The 19,645-nt window shown below is 45.0% G+C and overlaps 1 protein-coding gene across 1 annotated transcript in view; it reads left to right on the forward strand.

Annotated features, from left to right (window-relative positions):
- The window catches only part of DNAJC8 (DnaJ heat shock protein family (Hsp40) member C8), a 285,178-nt gene that overhangs the window by 138,569 nt on the left and 126,964 nt on the right, over nucleotides 1-19,645 (forward strand). Inside the window, exon 7 of the mRNA XM_069623065.1 lies at nucleotides 16,361-16,452. Coding sequence (XP_069479166.1) covers nucleotides 16,361-16,452 — 92 coding nt within the window. The remainder of the gene's footprint in view (nucleotides 1-16,360; nucleotides 16,453-19,645) is intronic.

The following is a 19,645-nucleotide window of genomic DNA, read 5'->3' on the forward strand; positions in this document are numbered from 1 at the left end:
TTAAGTCTAGAAGGGCAGTTTCGGTTCCGTGTCCCTTACGGAATCCAGATTGCCCCTTACCTAGAATTGCGTTGGATTCCAGGTAGTGTTGGATCTGTATATGGGTGGCTTTGTCAAGTAATTTTAGAAGGAATGGAACTGTGGTTATGGGGCGATAGTTGTTAGGGTTTGCAGGGTCAAGTGTTTTTTTTTTTTAGGAGTGGGTGCACCCAGGCCTCTTTAAGGGTGTCTGGGACAATGCCTGTCCTAAATGATGCATTAATGAACGCTGTGATGAGAGGAGCGAGCTGCTCAACACATTCTTTGATGATTTTGGGGGGGGCATATGTCACCCTTACATTGTGAGGGTTTGAGATGTTGAAGGATGTTGATAGTTAGTATTGGTGATTTCGGAGAAAGTGAACTTGGGAATGTTGTTGGCTTTGAGACTATGATTCATATGTGCGTATGAACTTTGCTTAGGTAAGGAGTTGTAGTGGTGTGATATCTTTTTTTGGAGGAGGTTTATGTTTTCTAGCATGGCTGTTTGTATGCCTGTGCACCAGGCCTCGTCCTTGATGATCTCATCTGGGCAAGTGGGCTGTATGGTTAGTTCTTTAAAGATACAGAATAGTTCTTTAGATTGAGAGTTGGCCGCAGTGATGCTTTGGTTATAGGCTTCGGATTTGGCTAGGAAGATGGCCTCTTTGTATTTTTTGGCTATGGTTTTGAATATATCTTTTGTGTTGTCGCTGGGGTTACGTTGCCAGTTCTTGAGCGTTTGGCGTTTGTCTGTGCGTATTGCTTGAAGATCCTCTGAGAGCCAGGAGTTGGAGTGGAAGGATTTTTTTCTCTTTTTTGCTTTCTACGGGGGCGGCAGTGTTGACTGCCTTTGTGATAGTGTCTTTAAATATATCGGCGAGTGTATTAGGGTCTGTTGAGAAGGGGGGCTTGAGACAGGGCATGTTGAGTAGTGCACTGATATTGGTTGCTGTGAGTTTTTTGGCACTTTTGGCTAGAGTAGACTCGATCCGATCTTTGCTCCCGATCCGTCTGTGTAGTACAGACTTCTACCAAAGGTTGGTTTTTGCTTACACCTATAGTCATAGTTGCTTGTAGTGTTCCCAAAGGGTACTGCATTCAAACTTTGCCTAACACTCCCTTGTTAGAACATATGTAGGCCCAGTAAGCAGCAGTTCGGTTGGACTGTCCTGGAGGGAAGTGGCATCAGTGCCTTATCCTGTTACTGTTCTGCTTTATATATATATATATTTCTGAGGCTTGTGGAATCTGCTTAGATCACATGCTGTGCATAGGCCGACATCTAGTGGAAGCTGCGGAGTATTACAGTTTGTTTTTCGAAACTCGAAAATGGGTGTCGACACAGGCGTGCCAGTAATACTATCCCTAGTGTGACGTCCACTGTACCCAAGATCCCTCACGCGTCTGGGATCCTCAGATTGTTTTTTTCCGCCATACTGGTCGGAAGCATCTTGCGGAGTCCCCTGGCCTTAGCCATACTTTTGCTATTATTGCAATTTAAAATTATTTATTGACATCCTTCCCCACCCCAACGTCGACCATCGACACTCGACGACGGCTGGAGAAGACATCGACCGTCGGCTGCTGCACGACGGATCTGGGCCTCGGAAGGCCGCTGGCCTCGGCCCGGGCCTAGTAGGCCGCTGGCCTCGGCCCTGCAAGTAGGGAGAGTGGGGGGTGGTACATACTCTTCACTCTTGGTATATAGGTACACCTTATATATTTCCTACACTTACCAGCCCGCTGCCTCAAGGTGCGTATGGAGGGTACCCCTTTCCAATTCTGCCCCAAGTGCAACCGCAAATACCCTTGGGTCGACAGGCACGCCACGTGCAATCTCTGCTTGCCGAGGGACCACCCCGAAGCGAACTGCAGAGCGTGTAGTAGGTTTAAACCTAAGACACTTAAGGACCGTTCGACAAAGCGTTGGGCCCACCACGCCAGGCAGGCAGCCATGGCAGCGGAGGGCGCCTTCAGCGATGGCAGCGACGCCGTACTTTCGGACGGCGAGGGCATTACGGCGTCGAAAGACTGCCGAGCGCAGGTCCCCGACCTCGGAAGGTTGTCCGGCAGGGCGGCTATGGGGAAGACCCCCGGCGACGCAAGCGCTACACCTACACACACTAAGCACACTAAGTCCAACCGAACCTCGACGACGTCGACTTCTCGGAAAGAGGCACGGATAGAACGGTCCGACTCGGTGTCCTCTGGGCGCTCTCGATCGAGATCGCCTCATGACGCAAGGCAATCATCCACTCTTGCCAAGAGTGCCTCGCTCCCTAGATTAACGGAAGTTCGATCGTCGGAAGACGAAGACGACTTCCACCCCCAGGCCGCGCTCCAAGAGACCGAGAGCGCAGTTAACACCAGCGAGGCCCCACGCTCGAAACAAGATACCTCTCCCGACCCTCGGCGCCAGGCGTTGAAAGTCTCTGGGGCCTCCAAGGGGCAGGGAAAACATTTTTCCACGCACGGGGAGGGAGGGAAACAGCGGAAAGCTCAGCCTTCCACTCCTGTAAGACCATCCTTCCACCCCAAGCAGACAGATAAACATAAATCTACTGGGACATCAACATCCAGCAAGGGTACCCTTGATAAGTCCTCTAAGTTGCCTACTAAAGTCATACCCTGTTCCAAAGAATGGTCCAGTGAGGACATAGACAGGGTCATGTCAAGGATGTCTTCCTTAGCGGATTTTTATGACAAAAACCCAGAACATTTCCTTTCGTATGACCCTCAAGGGGCCACACCCTCAGGCTCCTCTGATCCTATCCCCCTAAGTAAAAAGGCCCGGGTCGAAAGACCTGACCCCTTCGAGGTGCAGCCTTACTCTACTCCATACTCTACTCCACACCCCAGATACCAAGGACAACCTTTCCCTGAAGGGGACCAGGAGTTTTCAATTATGGAGGAACGAACTGGGTCTGAATACTATGCGGAGGATGAGGACCTGGAGGAGGTAGAAGATGAGCAGGAAATTTACAGAGTAGATTCCCCGGTAGAGAGCGAAGCCCCAGTTACCGACTCGCCAGTTGATAACCAACCCCTCCTTAATGAAGTTCTTGCTCGCGCAGCAGAACATTTTCACATCGACACCCACGGTGTACAGGAGGAAAGGGACTTCGCAGAAGAGTTGGTGGGAGAGAGGAGGCCGGTCGCTCAGACCATCCCTATCCTTAAATCCATCCAACGTAGAATAGATCCATCCCTGGTGAATCCTAACCTCACCAGAGCCGTCAACCCCAGAGTCGAAAAACTTTTTCGGGCAGCCCAGTCTGACCCTCTTTATATAAGAGGTCATCTTAAACCAGACTCCCTAGTGGTTACCAACACTCGGAAGAGGGCTGGGACACCCTTATCGTCGTCAGAAGCTCCTCCCGAAAAGGAGAGCAAAAGACTGTACGGGTTTGGCAGGAAGGTAGCCTCAACGTCCGCCTACCAAGCAAGGATTGCAAACTCCACCACCCTGTTGGCAAGTTACAACTGCCATCAATGGGAAGAGGTTGCGGCGCTCATAGCCTCTGCTCCTGAACCGTTAAAGGGCCAGTTGGCTCGGATCTCGGCAGAAGGGAGAGCCGTGTCTGGTTGCATATTAAAAGCAACTTTCGACGCTGCAGACAACGCAGGAAGATTGATAGCAGAAGGAACTGTTATCAAGAGACATGCGTGGTTACGGCAGTCGGGGTTCAAAACAGAAACACAGGCTTCATTAATAGACATGCCGGTGGAACCAGATCTATTGTTTGGGAAAGCGGTCGAAGACGCACTTAAAAATGCCAAGGACGAGTACGAGACTCTCAAATCCCTTGGCCAGCTTACCAACAAACCCCCGAACCAGAGGGTGAACAGTAATTTTCGTCGCCCACGCGGCCAAAATTCACAGAGGCAACTATGCCCAAGGACAGGGTACACAATGGAACAACAACCAGCAGTCTACCCAAAGTTACAGCAAGGGTAACAAGAGAGGTCGTGGAAGAGGCAGAGGCAGCCCCAACAAGGGAGGTGGCACGCCTCCGCCAAAGCAGTGACGCTCAGTTCAGGGTCCCTTCTCACGCAACCCCAGTAGGGGGACGCATTTCCAACTTCACCCAGGCTTGGGAAGGGATCACCTCAGACAGATGGGTGCTGTCAACAGTGTCCACAGGATATTGTATAGAATTACTGCAGCGTCTCCGGAACCACCCTCCACGACAAAGAATACACTCCTTAGAACATCAGAAGATCCTTCTCGAGGAGATCGCCATTCTGCTAGAAAAGGACGCGATAGAACTCGTCCCAGGACACCAGGTAAACAAGGGTATCTTTCAACTTACTTCCTTGTGCCAAAGAAAGATTTGACAATGCGCCCAGTATTGGACCTACGGCCTGCCAACAAGTATGTCAAGCCCCAAAAATTAATACTTGCGCTTCAAAGTGGACAGTCGCCACTACCAATTCAAGGTACTGCCCTTCGGGATAGCTTCAGCACCAAGGGTATTCACCAAGGTACTGGCGGTGGCAGCTGCACACCTACGCAGGGAGGCAATCCCAGTGTACCCTTATCTGAACGACTGGCTCATAACGGGGGAAACCCCAAGAATTTGCATGTCAAACATTCAGAGGACTATCGACCTCCTCCACGAGTTAGGCTTCTCTATCAACGAGAAGAAGTCAAGTCTGGTGCCAAGCACCTCTAAACAGTTCCTAGGAGCAATCCTAGATACTCAGAAAGGGTTGACCTTCCCCTCGGAAGAGAGAATTCGGAATATACTACTGCAAATTCCACATTATCAGTCAGGTCAACAAATACGGTACGCAAAGCAATGCGGTTACTGGGCATGATGGCGTCATGCATTTACCTGGTCCACCACGCGCGTCTGCGCATGCGTCCCATGCAGGAATGGTTGGCGAAACAGTGGTCTCAGGCAAGTGGTCAGTGGGACGATCTAGTGGTCGTTTCGCCAACACTCGTACAGAGCTTACACTGGTGGACAAAAGAGAATCTCGCAAGGGGAAAACCCTTTTACGATCCCGAAGTACAAGCAGTGGTAACTACAGATGCTTGCCTGAATGGGTGGGGAGCTCACCATCTCCACCACACAGCTCAGGGTCTCTGGTCTCACTCAGTAGCCAAGAACCACATCAACCTGCTAGAGCTTCTGGCAGTATTCCGAGCGCTTCGGGCGTTCGAGCCCCATCTACTAAACTTGTCGGTGCAGATCCGGACGGACAGCACGACAGCCATGTTCTATCTGAACAAACAAGGAGGGACTCGTTCGCCAAATCTGTCCAAGCTTGCCCAGAAAATCTGGATATGGGCACTCAGACGGAACATCTTCCTATCAGCACAACATGTTCCAGGGGAGCTCAATTCCCTAGCGGATGCCCTAAGCAGAGACTCCCTTCCAGAAGAACACGAATGGGTCCTTCACAGAGAGATCGTAGAAGATCTCTTCTCTCAGTGGGGTTTCCCCACTATAGACCTATTCGCCACAAGCGAAAACAAACAATGCCCAGGATTTGCATCCAGGTTCCCCCAGCCAGACTCCCAAGGGAACGCCCTGTGGATGAACTGGTCAGGGATGTTTGCGTACGCTTTTCCACCAACTCCTCATCAGAAAGGTGGTGTACAAGATGAACAAGGAATCGATGACGCTCATCCTAGTTGCTCCCATGTGGGCGAGACAACCATGGTTTCCACACCTACGCAGGATGGCGCTGTGCGAGCCCATCAAACTCCCAGCCTGGTACAACCTACTGTCCCAGCAACAAGGTCTAACAGTGCACCAGGAACCCAACTCAATGAACCTGGCAGCATGGCTCCTGAGGTCATAGAGTTTGGGCATCTCAATTTACCACAGAGGTGTATGGACATCCTAAAAGAATCCAGGAAACCAAACACAAGCCACTGTTACTTTGACAAGTGGAAAAGATTCGTTATTTGGTGCCAGAATAAACAAATCAACCCAGTTGATTGCACCCCTTCCAACGTGGTAACATACATGCTCCACCTGCTGGACGCAGGGTTGGTTTTTAACTCTCTGAAAGTACACCTGGCAGCCCTCTCGGCTTACACCACATCCCATAACAAAGTATCGTGGTGGAAAGTACCAGTAGTTAAAGCCTTCATGGAAGGAGTAAAGAGACTTCACCCTCCTATTTCGAACCCACCGCCAGGATGGGACCTCAATGTGGTGCTAGCTAAGCTCATGGGCCCCCCTTTCGAACCCATGCATAAAAGTAGTCTCAAACACCTGACTTATAAAACGGCCTTCTTAGTAGCCATTACCTCCATAAGAAGGGTCAGTGAAATTCAGGCTCTGTCAGTGCAGGATCCTTTCTTTATTATCCACAAAGACAATCTGGTTTTACGCACACACCCTAGGTTCTCACCTAAATTCATATCTAAATTCCATGTAAACCAGTCCATCGAGCTTCCGGCTTTCTTCCAGAACCCGCAAAGCTCGGCTGAGGTGAAACTACACACCCTTGATGTGCGTAGGGCGGTCCTCTACTATGTAAATAAGACCAGACCGCTAAGAAAAACAGATCAACTGTTTGTCTCCGTAGCTACAGGCAGAGAGGGGGATCGCGTCTCTAAAGGCGCGATCTCGAAGTGGATTATCAACTGTATACAGCTGTGTTACTCTCTTTCTGGAAAAACTCTGCCTTTTACGCCAAGGGCCCATTCTACTAGAGGCATTGGTGCCACTCTGGCTTTCATTGCAAATGTTCCCCTCGACACCATTTGCAAAGCAGCTACTTGGAGCTCTATTCACACTTTTACTCAGCATTACTGCATTGACACTCATTCCAAGACAGATACACAAGTGGGACAAGCGGTTCTAAGACACCTGTTTGCTCATGACCCTTCTCACATCCCACCTCCTTCTTCGGGTACTGCTCGCTAATCTATGCACAGCATGTGATCTAAGCAGATTCCACAAGCCTCAGAAGGGATACATTACTCACCGTAATCGTATTTCTGATGCTTGTATCTGCTTAGATTCACATGCGACCCACCCTTCCTCCCCTCCGAGAGAAGGCGCATGATTGCTTGTAGTCTTACCTTTCTGTCTATCTGCTTGGATTATCTGTACTCACGCTACTCCTCATGCTTCCTCATGTCAGAAAAAAAAATACAATCTGAGGATCCCAGACGCGTGAGGGATCTTGGGTACAGTGGACGTCACACTAGGGATAGTATTACTGGCACGTCTGTGTCGACGCCCATTTTCGAGTTTCGAAAAACAAACTGTAATACTCCGCAGCTTCCACTAGATGTCGGCCTATGCACAGCATGTGAATCTAAGCAGATACAAGCATCAGAAATATGATTACGGTGAGTAATGTATCCCATATATATATATATATATATATATATATATATATATATATATATATATATATATATATATATATATATATACTTTAAGGTTCTGATTTGACAGTGTCAACCTTAATGCAATACTAAAAAATGTGTGCATATATTTTTAGTGTATTTTGTGGTGTATATGTGAGACTTATTACCAGCCCATCCATTGCTAACAGTGAAGCATGAATGCTTTGCCACTCACTGAGCATGTTTTTGTCTTACTTGATGGACCCCTTGTTCTTCCAATCAGGATAGGTCTCTTCACTCCCCTTGTGAAAGGGTTGTGGAAAAACCTCCCCAATAACTGCCTAATGCTGCAGGATGTTTTTCTAGACCAGTGGTCTGCAACCTGTGGCTCTTCACATCTTTTGGATTACTTCGCCCAGAATTCATTTCCATTAACTATGCTGACTGGGGCTGATGTTGGTTGTAGTCAAACACCTGGTGAGCCAAAGGTTGCTGCCCTCTACTCTAGACACCCAACAGTTCCCGCTTCGAAAAAGTCACCTTAACCGACATTCCTATATGTCCAAAGGCAGTGAAAGGCTTAAAGGAATGGTGCGATCAGAAATATTATTGTTCGTATGGTTCGGCCATGTGTTTTTAACCATAAGTCGATCGATCGTACAAACATTTCCTATGCAACTTACTTGAGTTTTCGTCTCTTCAACACAAGCGAAATCAGGCCGCAGGACGCGGCCATCTTGTCATAATCTTATCACTTGCTGCATCGCCCTGGGTGACCTGCCTTTGCAGCACTAAATCATATCCCCCGCCGCTGAGCCTGACATCACCAAATCATTGATATTCTCCGCCTCTCTGTGACGTTACTGGGCAGCGTAGCCAAATGCACCCAGTCGTCACCTACGCGACTTGACGCACAACCCGGAAAACACACATCGTCGCACAGTGCGTCACAATTAGGAATATGAAACTGTACTTTACCAATTGTACAGTCTTCCTGTTTCCTTTTAAAGTACATTTATTTCACATTAAATGTTTCGATAACATTCAGCGCCCTACATATTCAATCAAAATGGAATTTTTTTATTCTTTGCTCTCGATCCGCAAATGTTTATCGAGAATCACGCACTGTTACTTTTTGGTACACCGGGTGTTTGTTTTGGGTAAATGAAGCACTTCGGTCGCACGGTGAATTGCAAGGCTGGTGCATCAACTTGGTACTAGACCACCGTAAAGGTTATGTTGCTCCTAATCGCTGGTACCGCGTAGCGGCATATTGGCCCTTGTCTATCGTCCCAAAAAATGGTCAAGTAAATCCAGTGATTGACATGTAGCTGCAGCTGGCGACTGAAGAATCCATCGATCGGGGTCTGGAATAGATGACAATCGCAGAATGGCACAATGTACCTGTTTGCAAAACATAAAAATAGAAATGGGTCTCAGTAGCCGTTCTTTATTACATTTAATCATTTTATTTATTAGCGCAGAGGTGACACAATGTGAACCGAGAGAATACAACGTGGAATATCAAAGTACTCCGCTATTTGCTTCTAAAGATGCAATGGAGTATGTTGAGCTCTAAACGTAATGCGTAAACTGAGGAAACAATTTGAGGTGCACACACAATGTAATGATTTATTAGCGTAGAACCAGGGGGTAACCAGTGGTGGTCTACATGCGTCTCGATGCTGGCCTGCCCATGTGCCCGGTAGATAGACCAGCACACAAAGGTTGTACTAGAACTTCATTGCAATATGCCACACAGAACGAACAAGTACAATGTAACCCAGCAATAACGGTCAGCTATTCGTATTTCGACTAGTTCTGGTATAAAATCATCTAAAGAGAAACTTACATTATATTCGGCATTTCCATTCTCTTGGCGTAATGCAGACTCCTCCGTTCGTGTCAACGATTTTTCATAAACTGAACTTACATGTAACTAGGTCCAGTTTCGGAATGGACAACCTTATCTTATACGTTATTACACCCTCCCCCCCCCCCCCTTTCAATTCCATCCCTTTCGGAATGGTCCCCGTCTCTCAAGGTCAAAAAACAATAGAACCTTATACTGTTCGCGGGACGCATGGCCTCCCAGCTCCCAAGCAAAAATTAAAAGCTGGTGATGTTCACTCGCAATGAACATAAATTCTTACTTTGCAACATCCCGTGTCAATGCATCCATGAGAACATGAATTTTGAAGCACAGGCACTGGAGGAAAGAATTGGGGGCTGTCGCTGCTCGTTGTTCGTGGCGCTGCTGAGGAGTAGGGGAAACTTGCCAATGACAGAATGCCCCCTACTCCAAAATGATAGTCGATATAACACAAAAACTGAGTCAAAGTGTGTCTAGGAATAGGCCCACCTCTGCTTATCCCATGGCCTCCTACCCCATAGCATGTTTTCACAGTCAGTACTTCTTGTATGTATGTTATGTAGCCTAGGTCTGATCCCTTTTGTGTGACGAGCAGATATTCAGCGGTTTGGGGAACTTTATGGCAAGGCAACTGCCAAAACCCAAAGATTCTTACACACTGTAATCCATTGGTCATTAACACGGAAAATGAAGGTCCCACAGTAGCTCGACTAAACTGTGAAATGTGAAAGCAATTGCAATAATTGTACTATTTTTTTTTTTTAAAACAGACGAAGGATAGATTTCAAAAGACAAATTGCATACTTTATTTGGACATGTTATAAAAACATTTTTGGCAACAAAAAAAACGGATGGTAATCATTTGTACCGGGATTTAAACTGTTAAAGAGCTCTGCTTTGGGTGGACATTGCACGTTGGGAATGTTTTGTGGCAATGTATGTGTGCTCTGAACAGATACATGCGCAATTCCATGAGTATGCATCTCTACGACATTAATAAGATCTTTCAAAAAATCGAATTCCATTTCCTCATATACTGGTTTGACAACCCATTTTTTGCTTCTTTTCGTAAAGGCCATAGTGTAGCGAAGCATCCCTAAGTTTCCTGCAGTCCTAGATTGTTCACATCCTACATTCTCGTTATGCGCTAATACCACTACTAGTAAAGTCCTAGATTTCATCGCTTGGACGCCGAAATGCAATCTCTTTGGCCTGTACTTTAGGCACATATTGTGGAACGCCTCCAAATCTGCAGTGTGACAGATTGTGAGTCTCTTCAGATACTCACAATCTGTCACACAGGATATTTGGAGGTGTTCTAGGAGGTGAGACTCTTCAGTCTCTTCAGATCTCTTGAGTTTTATCAAACACAATCCTCTCAAGGGCTTTGTGTGGAGGTGAAGATGGGATCAACCACTTCTTTTTCCGTGCCTGCTCTGGGGACAAAGAGCCATGTTCACATTGGTGGAAATATTGGTTTTCTGTCCAGTGGTGAACGTTGGAACAGTGGTGAATTAGTGACCGCCATTTTTCCAGTAGAATTTCCACAGACCCATCACATGTTTTGGAGCTCCACCAAAAATGGTTGCTGAAAGACTGGGACCATTGTGAAATACTTTCCAAACCTTTTTTTTTTTTCCCCTGCAGCCGAGATTTTTTTTATTGATTGATTTGGCAACATGGCATACATCAAATTGATGTTTAATATTTGGATACTGCTCTCTCATTGTCTTGGCTATTGAAACGTCTGTCTGTGGCTATGAGGTCGATTTGCATTCCCCTCGATTGTAGATCTTCCAATGATTTTATAAAACCAAGTTTCTTCATGGCCACTGAGGATTTACATTGGGACTCCTGCACGACCACCGAACTCACAATTTTCTTACTTTCCATGTCCTGAAAATGGTATGTGCAGTACTTAGCAGAAAATCCGGGGCTGTCACACTGTCCATCGCCGGCTAGCCTGAACTGTTTTTTGGAGAATGTACTTTGAATAGCCAATTGTTCAATTTTCCAAGCTTCACTATTGGCAGGGAATAGATAATCACGTTGGTATTTGTAGTATTGCGTTTTCGAAATGAAAAGGAGTCCCACAAACTGAAAGAAACTGGATAACTTTGTGAAACTAGAGCCACTGAAAAGTAAAGCTGCTGCACACAGTAGATTGCCAGCTGGCAGTTTCCCCGGCATCGTTTGAGCGGACCATGAAAATGTTTTATGTAACTTTTCACAGGTTGCATGTATTTTGAGGTTACTGCCTTGTGTTGGACGAGTCACGTTCACCAATGGCTTCCCACATACTTCCCCCTCCCACTGAATACAGACATTTCAGCATCTTTATAATCTCCATCAAGCTGCTGTCGAATACTATGTATTTGGCCTCTTTTATTAGACTGTCATCCCATCCAGCAACACTGTTTCGGACTGAACCGTTGTGGACATATCAGCCAAACTGGACATACTATAGTTGATATCTTTGTCTAGTTCGTCGGTCAATAGTATTGATGCTACAGTCTGTCATTTCAACATCTGTTAATTGACCATGGATAGGAGAAAACATCAATGTTACCTGTGATTGTAGGTTGTGTTTATGGGCCATTGCAATAGGGTCTTATCTGATTCAGAAACTTGGAGTGTACAGTATTGTTGTGTTTTATAAATTTTTTGGGGGGCATTTTTTTGGCGGGTGTCGATTGTGTCAAGTGCTCTGCGACTAATGTAAAACTATCTTCTCTACATTGTTTCATCTTCATCTGGCGGAGCAGGCGCATTGTAGTAATGGTCCAAAAACACTTGGCTAGATTCGCCAGTCACATTAAATTCATTTTCTGGCCACTGGACATAGGCATCTCCAGTGTGAACACACCGCGCCTCACTTAATAGTTCATCCATGGTGAAAACAATTTGGCAAGCAGCATCTGTCATTTGTATCGCTGTCTGTGTCTGCATAGTCCATACTCCATCGGGCAACTACAGGACAGATAGGAAAAGGGATGTTCAGTGTAAATCCAACATACAGTGTTGTACAATTTACATTTAATAAAAGCATATAATGAAGGCCTCAGTACAAAACAATTGCCAAAAATATAAACTGTTTATAACCTTATTTTTCTTTCTTTTCTTTGAAACCTTCTTTACTCTAACACCATCAGCAAGCTGGCGCACCAACACAGATCCACGTGCCTCCTGTTCAATATACAGATCTTGTATACATCGCTACAAAAAAAGAGTATCCATTTAAAATAAGTAATTTGCATTACACATATAATTAGACCGACTTTTTCATTAGAGGGTACTGTCAGTACGCATACCTCTGGCTCCGGATCAACTACAAGGTCTGGCTCCGGATCAACTACAATGGATAATGTAATTGTAGAGGACACTCCAGCATCTCCCTGAAACACAGTACTTGTTTTAGTATGGATTAAAATATTGGGAACTGGACACACAATTTGGAAAGACGACAAAGGTACATATAAATAGTAAAGTACGAATGAAACCTTGTGTAAAACAATTTACACGATATGTAAATATGATCATATTATCTCGTTCAATTGAACTGTCAAGACCCATACCTCTGACACTGGATCTACTATGAGGGATGTTGTAATTGTAGTGGCCGCTTCAGCATCTCCCTGAAACGCAGTACTTGCATTAGTAAGGATGAAATTGAACACACATTGGGACGCGGAAAAAAAATATATCCATATCAAACCACGATAAACATTGTGTAAAGCAATGATGCGTTGCGAAAATATGATCACATTATCTAAAATTCCGTGCATAAAACCAGTCTGGAACAGAATAGCTAGGTAAGATTACCTGATACGCGCTCGAAGTGGTTGATGACTCCAGGCAAGACATGGATGTTGAATCTTGTTGCTTCATATTCAGTGGATAGTCATGGAGTTGTAAAGGGAAAGTATTATATCGATTTAGAAATGCCAACATTAAAAAGTGGCATGTAAGGAGACTGAATACGAGAAAATTAAGCTTATGTAAATGCACAATATAGCAGTTATCTGTGCCCATAAATCAATTTTCTGAGGGTTCTCAAAAACAAGGACTGATGTTTAGCAAAATAGTCATTATTTAAACAGCTATTCAATCATATAAATATCGAAAGTATAAGTGACGTTTACACCGAAAATACAGGCGTAAAGCTAAATCCAGAAGCGTCACTCACCTTTGGCGGCATTTTCACGAATAAAGTCGGAATAGCGTTTGGGAGCAATTTTCGAGTCTTTCTCAGTTGATTCTTCTTTGTGTACAAGGATATGTTGTACATATTCGGGGTAAATTGCAGGCTGCAGATGCGTTATCGATGACCCCTCTTGTCCTCCAAGACTTGTTTAACTCTACTTTCAAGCTCTTCCGGTGGATATCTGCAATATCTGACCCATTCTCTTATTCGATCCACAGTCTTGGAGAATACATGCATTGTAATGCCTTCAGATTTGTCATGGGTCTTCGAAGGGCAACCGAAAATAGAACATGCAGGCATTGTTGTAAATTCTGCAAAATAAAACATTATTCGAAAAAATATTTTACATAAAAATGTGAGAAAGAAGGAATTGGACCATACATTGTTCATTGCACGCTTTCTTTTGGGCACCACAGCAAAACCAGTGCAGCGTGGGCGGCTGTATTATAGGATAACATTCCCAAACAATTCATTGATGTGTGTTGAAAATCAGAACATGTTACTCGTCCTTGAATGTTCTATCGTGCATGAAAAGGAAACCTCCTTATGCTATAGACACGGTCCGCGAAGGATGCAATTCGATGCCAATTGACACTGATAAAAATTGATAAATCGATAACACAACAAATGAAAGTCAATAGCAATGAGACAAATGAACATAGCACTACTGAGTATGTTACTTCGAAATAGATAGAAATTTACAAATGAAGGAGATATAATTAGGATACATGCCCTTACCTTGATCAACAAACAGATTCAGCAAGCAGAGTAGTTAGTGGCAGGAGAACAATGAGATGTTCACAGGTAGCACACTGACGAGTTCACTCGAAGCGGTCACAGAAGTTCACAGATAACACGACGAAGAGCAGATTAGCATTGTCACCATGGTTCTCAGGTAGCACGTTCACGAGTTGACTTGCAGTGCTCAAAGATGTTCTCATGATAAATATCAAGTGGTTTATAAAGAATTACAAAAAGGGGTGTGTTTGTGAATGAATGACGTGTATATGTCATGGTATTATGTGGATTGCAGGGGCGCGGCCTGCTTCAAGCGGAGCCTGCCTGGAGACATGGGGTCTGAGGAGGCCTTGTGAACAATGACCCCTGCGCGAAAGATAGCTTTGAAGTGTACATGGTGTTTGGTACCTTGGCCGCTCGCGCCCCTGACAGCACCCCTTGCCAGCGCACATCCACTGGTGCAAACTGCCTTTGATAGTGGAGGGGGGATGCATGGGCCTGAGGCGTGCAGACAAGGCACGTCAACACTGCTGAATGGAAACACACTTGATTCACTTAAAAACTGAAACAACCATTGATAAAAAAATATGTTGTGTATTACTTGGTTTCTTATTTTGATGGCACAAAACTACTACACATTGTAAAGGTCTGGTTGCAGCACAGCGAGGGAAAATCCCTTGTACTGACCGCTGTCACTGGGGAAAGTTTCTCTAATGGCACCAACGACGCAGGCGGGTATTACTCGTCGAACGTGGTGTCCAAGCCTCCCATGAAGCCACCATGTAAACGAACGATAGGCCACCAGCCTGCACCACCTGTGAAAAAGAAAGTTAGAAACTGTTTTTAAATGACCAATATAAGTGTATTAAACCTTAGTTGTCAATGACAATTCTTGTATCAAATGTCATTTTTGCCAGGACAAATGCTAACTAGACACTCCACAATATTGAACGACTTTTATGCGACTATTACTAGAGAATTGCAAGACTAAACTGATATGACGATGATATATTGAAGTTACGAGAACATAGGCGACAACCATGAAATAGTAGTGGCCTAACTGACATCACAACCAGAGTATACTTACTCAGATTACGAGGGTGAACTGTTGCGTGAAGTTTGTGCATAAGCACCATCAAAATCCTCAACACGGACCGTGTGAGGCAGGCTGCCCTCAAGTCTGGCAGCTCGGTAACGCATTGCGGCTGTGGATCGCCTTGCGATATGTAGGACAAGCATCGCAGCAGCAGTTCTCCTCCTCGGTTGGCATTAGCGCGCACCGATTGCAGGCACACCAGTTGGAAACACCATCCATACGACTAGGCCCAGGCTCTTCATCTGTTGAATCGTCCTCCCAACTGCTGTTCGAAGCCCCATCATTTCCACATATTTCTCTTTCCAGTAATTCCTCCTTGGAATACTCGGGCTCGGACAGGTAGGGCATTATTGTTGCCATTGTGTGGTACACAAATAATTTATAGCGATGGTACTGGTATCTGTTCACACAGGCTACAAGCAACGAAGGTAGCTGACCAGAGCACAGAAACGAGTCACAGAATATTCAAAGAAATAAAGTGAGAGGAATGGAATAGAAAATCTGCTGCTGTGTGTTGTCTGTTTATACTTATTGAGGAAAGAGGCGTCCTGCCATTTCCATGGCGACCCGTCATTGGCTGAAGCGCAGAGAATGTTGACGCGAGACGTGCTTTGGCGTTGTGAAATGGGCGGTACGCGTCTAGTGATGTCAGGCTCAGGGGCGGGGATATGATTTAGTGCTGCAAAGGCAGCTCACCCAGGGTGATGCGGCAAGTGATAAGATTATGACAAGATGGCCACGCCCTGCTGCCTTATTTTGCTTGTGTTCAAGAGGCGAAAACTCGGGTAAGGTGCATAGGAAATGTTTGTACAATTGATCGACTTATGGTTAAAAACACATGGCCGAACCATAGGGACAATAATATTTCTGACCGCACCATTCCTTTAATACACCTGCAGCAAATATGTTTATTTGCAATCGTAGATTAAAATATGATCATTTTATCCTTCAACTTCTGTTGCATTGAATATGGAAATGAGACTCCTAAATATGGGATTATAAAATGTTCACTTCCAAAAGATAATTGATGTTCTGTCTACATTTTTAGTTTCATTCAATTGATTTAGAAATGCCTTTCGTTAATGGTTAACATTTTGCTTTTTATAGTTCAAGCAAGCAGTGTACAAACAAACGATGAAGCTCTTTGCAGAGTTGGAAATAAAACGAAAAGAGAGGGAAGCTAAGGAAATGCATGAAAGGTAAGGTATAGCTCATTTCCGGTAATTCAGAGTGTTATTAGTTTTACATTTGTGCTTGTGATCATGGGATTGAATTAACTTAATGAGGAATGCTTTTTTTCATATATTTAGGAAATTAGTCGAGCTTGTGACTGTACAAAACAAGGTTTAAGACTTAAGATGTGCATCTGAATTGGTTAAGACATTGTTGCAGTATAATGAACTAGGATATTTGTACTTCCTACGCCTGATAAATATACCTTGGGCTTTTTCAGGTTAAACTAAATTCGATTGATGTGTACACTGCTTTCCCCAGTTTTTCATGCTCTAAATTATTAACATTACTTATTGTTAGGCAAGATTGTATGCAGTACCCTGTGGGTGCACTACAACAACCCTGACCCCCTGGCAATAGGAACCTAACCTTTGGTATACGTCTGTACTACACAGGTCGGTAGCGTGATTGACCCCTCTTGAGATGAGCCTGGCTGCTCAATGTGAGCTGTAGGGGGGGAGGGGTTACACGGAGATTCACAGTGACAAGTATTCAAATAAACTCTTAAACACAAGTTTTCTTGATTAAACAATTATTCATTTAACAGTCAGTTTGAGTAAGCCTTCTTCAGAAGGGGACAATATAATTGTAACGCACAAATACACTCAAAAATACAACCGCTTAATATTCCTAAATCAGTAAATACCCTTTTAGGATGGCACACAGACACTTCCTACATCCTCAGGTGACTTTAGTAACTAGGACACTGTGGACATTAATATATCACTGTTTGCATTTAGAATCAAAGTTTGTCAAAGAAAAATTATATAACAACAGAACAAGAGCTCTAACAAATATTCTGAAAGCAGGCAAGAACTTTTGTACAACCCCAATGCAAAGTTAGTTTACCCCTTCCTGGGTGGAAGACCAAACACAATGTCAGAGGGAAGAAGTCATTCAGGGAGCCAGGTTAGGCCAAAGTCAATTGGGGCAAAAGTCTAGGTGAACTGAAGCACTTCTTAAAGGTAGGTTAAATGTCTTGCACAATGTTTGTAGAAGTCTTTGTACAAAAGAAGAAATCAAAGTAGGGTCACAAGCTGGTTAGGCTTGTGGAACAGAGAAGCTGTTAGCAACTCTAAAGAGCAACCAAGACGGGTCTCAACCGAGAACAAGTAAGGTAACAACAAAAGGTAAGTTCTGTTAGCAGTACAGCACCTTTGGTTAGAAGAAAAGTGTCTGGCTGACTTCCGTTACTGTGCAGCTCTGGAGATACTGTGTTCCTGGGCCTCAGTCGTGGGGACAAGTGGGAGGATGTGTGGAGGACTCCTGCTCTGCAGTGGGACGATCAGCGACAGAAAAGGACCAACTTCTATTCAGTGGCACTTCCCGGTTTTAGCTCCTCGCGTCTCAGCAAATAGCACCACCGTGGACTCTGGGCTATTGAGATGGCTTTCCTTGCATCTGCGGTCCCGCACTCTGAGGTGGCTCGGGCTCGGTCAGTCCTGCTTCCTGGGAGTCTGGAGGATCTTCCTGGAGCTCTTGGCCGACTTAAAAGCAACACACACAATCTCTTCCTCTCCCTGGCTATTCGGTTCCAGCAGCAACTGCAGTTGAAGTTCAACCAGCTTCGAGAGGATGTCAAGGTGGCTTACTTTGGAGTTGATTGGTCCCACCAACTCAGCAGCGGCTGATCCCATACCTATCGCCTGCGGTGTCCCACAAGGGTCCTGCGTCTCGCCCACTCTATACAACATCTTTACCAAGCCCCTTTTCGATGATCTGTATCATCTTGGTATCACCTGCACGAACTACGCAGATGATGCTCAGATCCTCCTCCCACTCTCGGGGGATTACGACAAGGATTTGGCCTTGGTGAACAGAGTGTATATCATCCAGCCATGGATGGCAATGCATGGTCTATGCCTGAATGATGATAAAACGGAACTTATCACCCTGGGTACCTCAACCAGCCTAGAAAAATTAGGATCTAGCTATTCCTCCTTCAAAATCGACAGAAACCTCACAGAGTTGGCACACGAGGTAAAAACTCTAGGCTTTTACCTTGACTCCACCTTATCCTTCTCCAAACAAGTTAACATGCTAGCGTCCTCCACGGCGTACACATGTAAACTTATCAGAACAGGCAGAACATTTCTCTCGAACAACAGTTGTATCATTCTAGCCAGAGCCCTCATCCTGTCACAGTTGGACTATTGCAATCCCCTATATATTGGAGCCAATAAATCTATCATTACTAAAATACAAATCTTACAAAATAATGCTCTCAGAGCGGCACTAGGTATCTCTAGAAGAGAGCCTATTGCTGAGAGTAGACGACTGAATAACTGGCTCCGGACAAATGACAAAATCCTCCTCAAAACTGCTTCACTCATCTACAAATCGCTCAACAATGCCGCTCCTCTGTACCTTGCAGAAAGATTCCATAAAAGGACATCCCTAAGACCCACTAGAACAGCAAACCGAGATTGCATGTCCATCCCCAGATTCAAATTATCCACGGTTGGAGGCAACACCTTTCCCGTCAAAGCAGCCAAACTCTGAACTCCCTACCCCCCACATTGAGAACTGACCAGTTATATCAGAACTTTAGACCAAACACCATCTTTTGGTAAAAATCTACGAACCACTAACTTGCACTTGTAAAATGCCTGCCTACATATTCATAACCCAGTAAGAATACCCACCTTTTATACTCACTGTGACAATCACACGCCTGTATACACTGCCCACAACATTTGTAAATATGTAAACAATCCCACGTCCGGACTGCACAATTCCGGTTAGTAATGTATATACTTGTATATTTTTGTATATATTTGTGTACTCTGCTGTTGTAATGAATGTACCTCATTTTATGACTGTATGTAACTAAGCTTCGCAAATTCTTGTTACTTTTGCGCCATAATACCCTTGGGTCTGGTGCGCCTTATAAATAATAAAACAAACAAACCAGGGGAGAAGTCGTCCTTACAGGGCTCCTCTAGTTGAAACGAATTTAGAGTTTCAGCACAGCAGCAGGGCTTGACCGGGCAAACCAACGGCCCAGGAGCTGCAGCCGGTGTCCTCTTCAAGTTCTTCGGGTTCCTTCGTTCAGTGGTCGAGACTCTGCCTTCCAAGCCAAAAAGCCTTGCTTTTTATGCAGGTTTCTCCCGTTCATTCCAGCCTAGCTGTCAGTCACCCAGCAGGGTGGCTGTCCTT

The sequence above is a fragment of the Ambystoma mexicanum genome, chromosome 11 (genome assembly GCF_040938575.1).
Source record: "Ambystoma mexicanum isolate Mex_15411 chromosome 11, UKY_AmexF1_1, whole genome shotgun sequence".
NCBI classification, from domain to species: Eukaryota; Metazoa; Chordata; class Amphibia; order Caudata; family Ambystomatidae; genus Ambystoma; species Ambystoma mexicanum.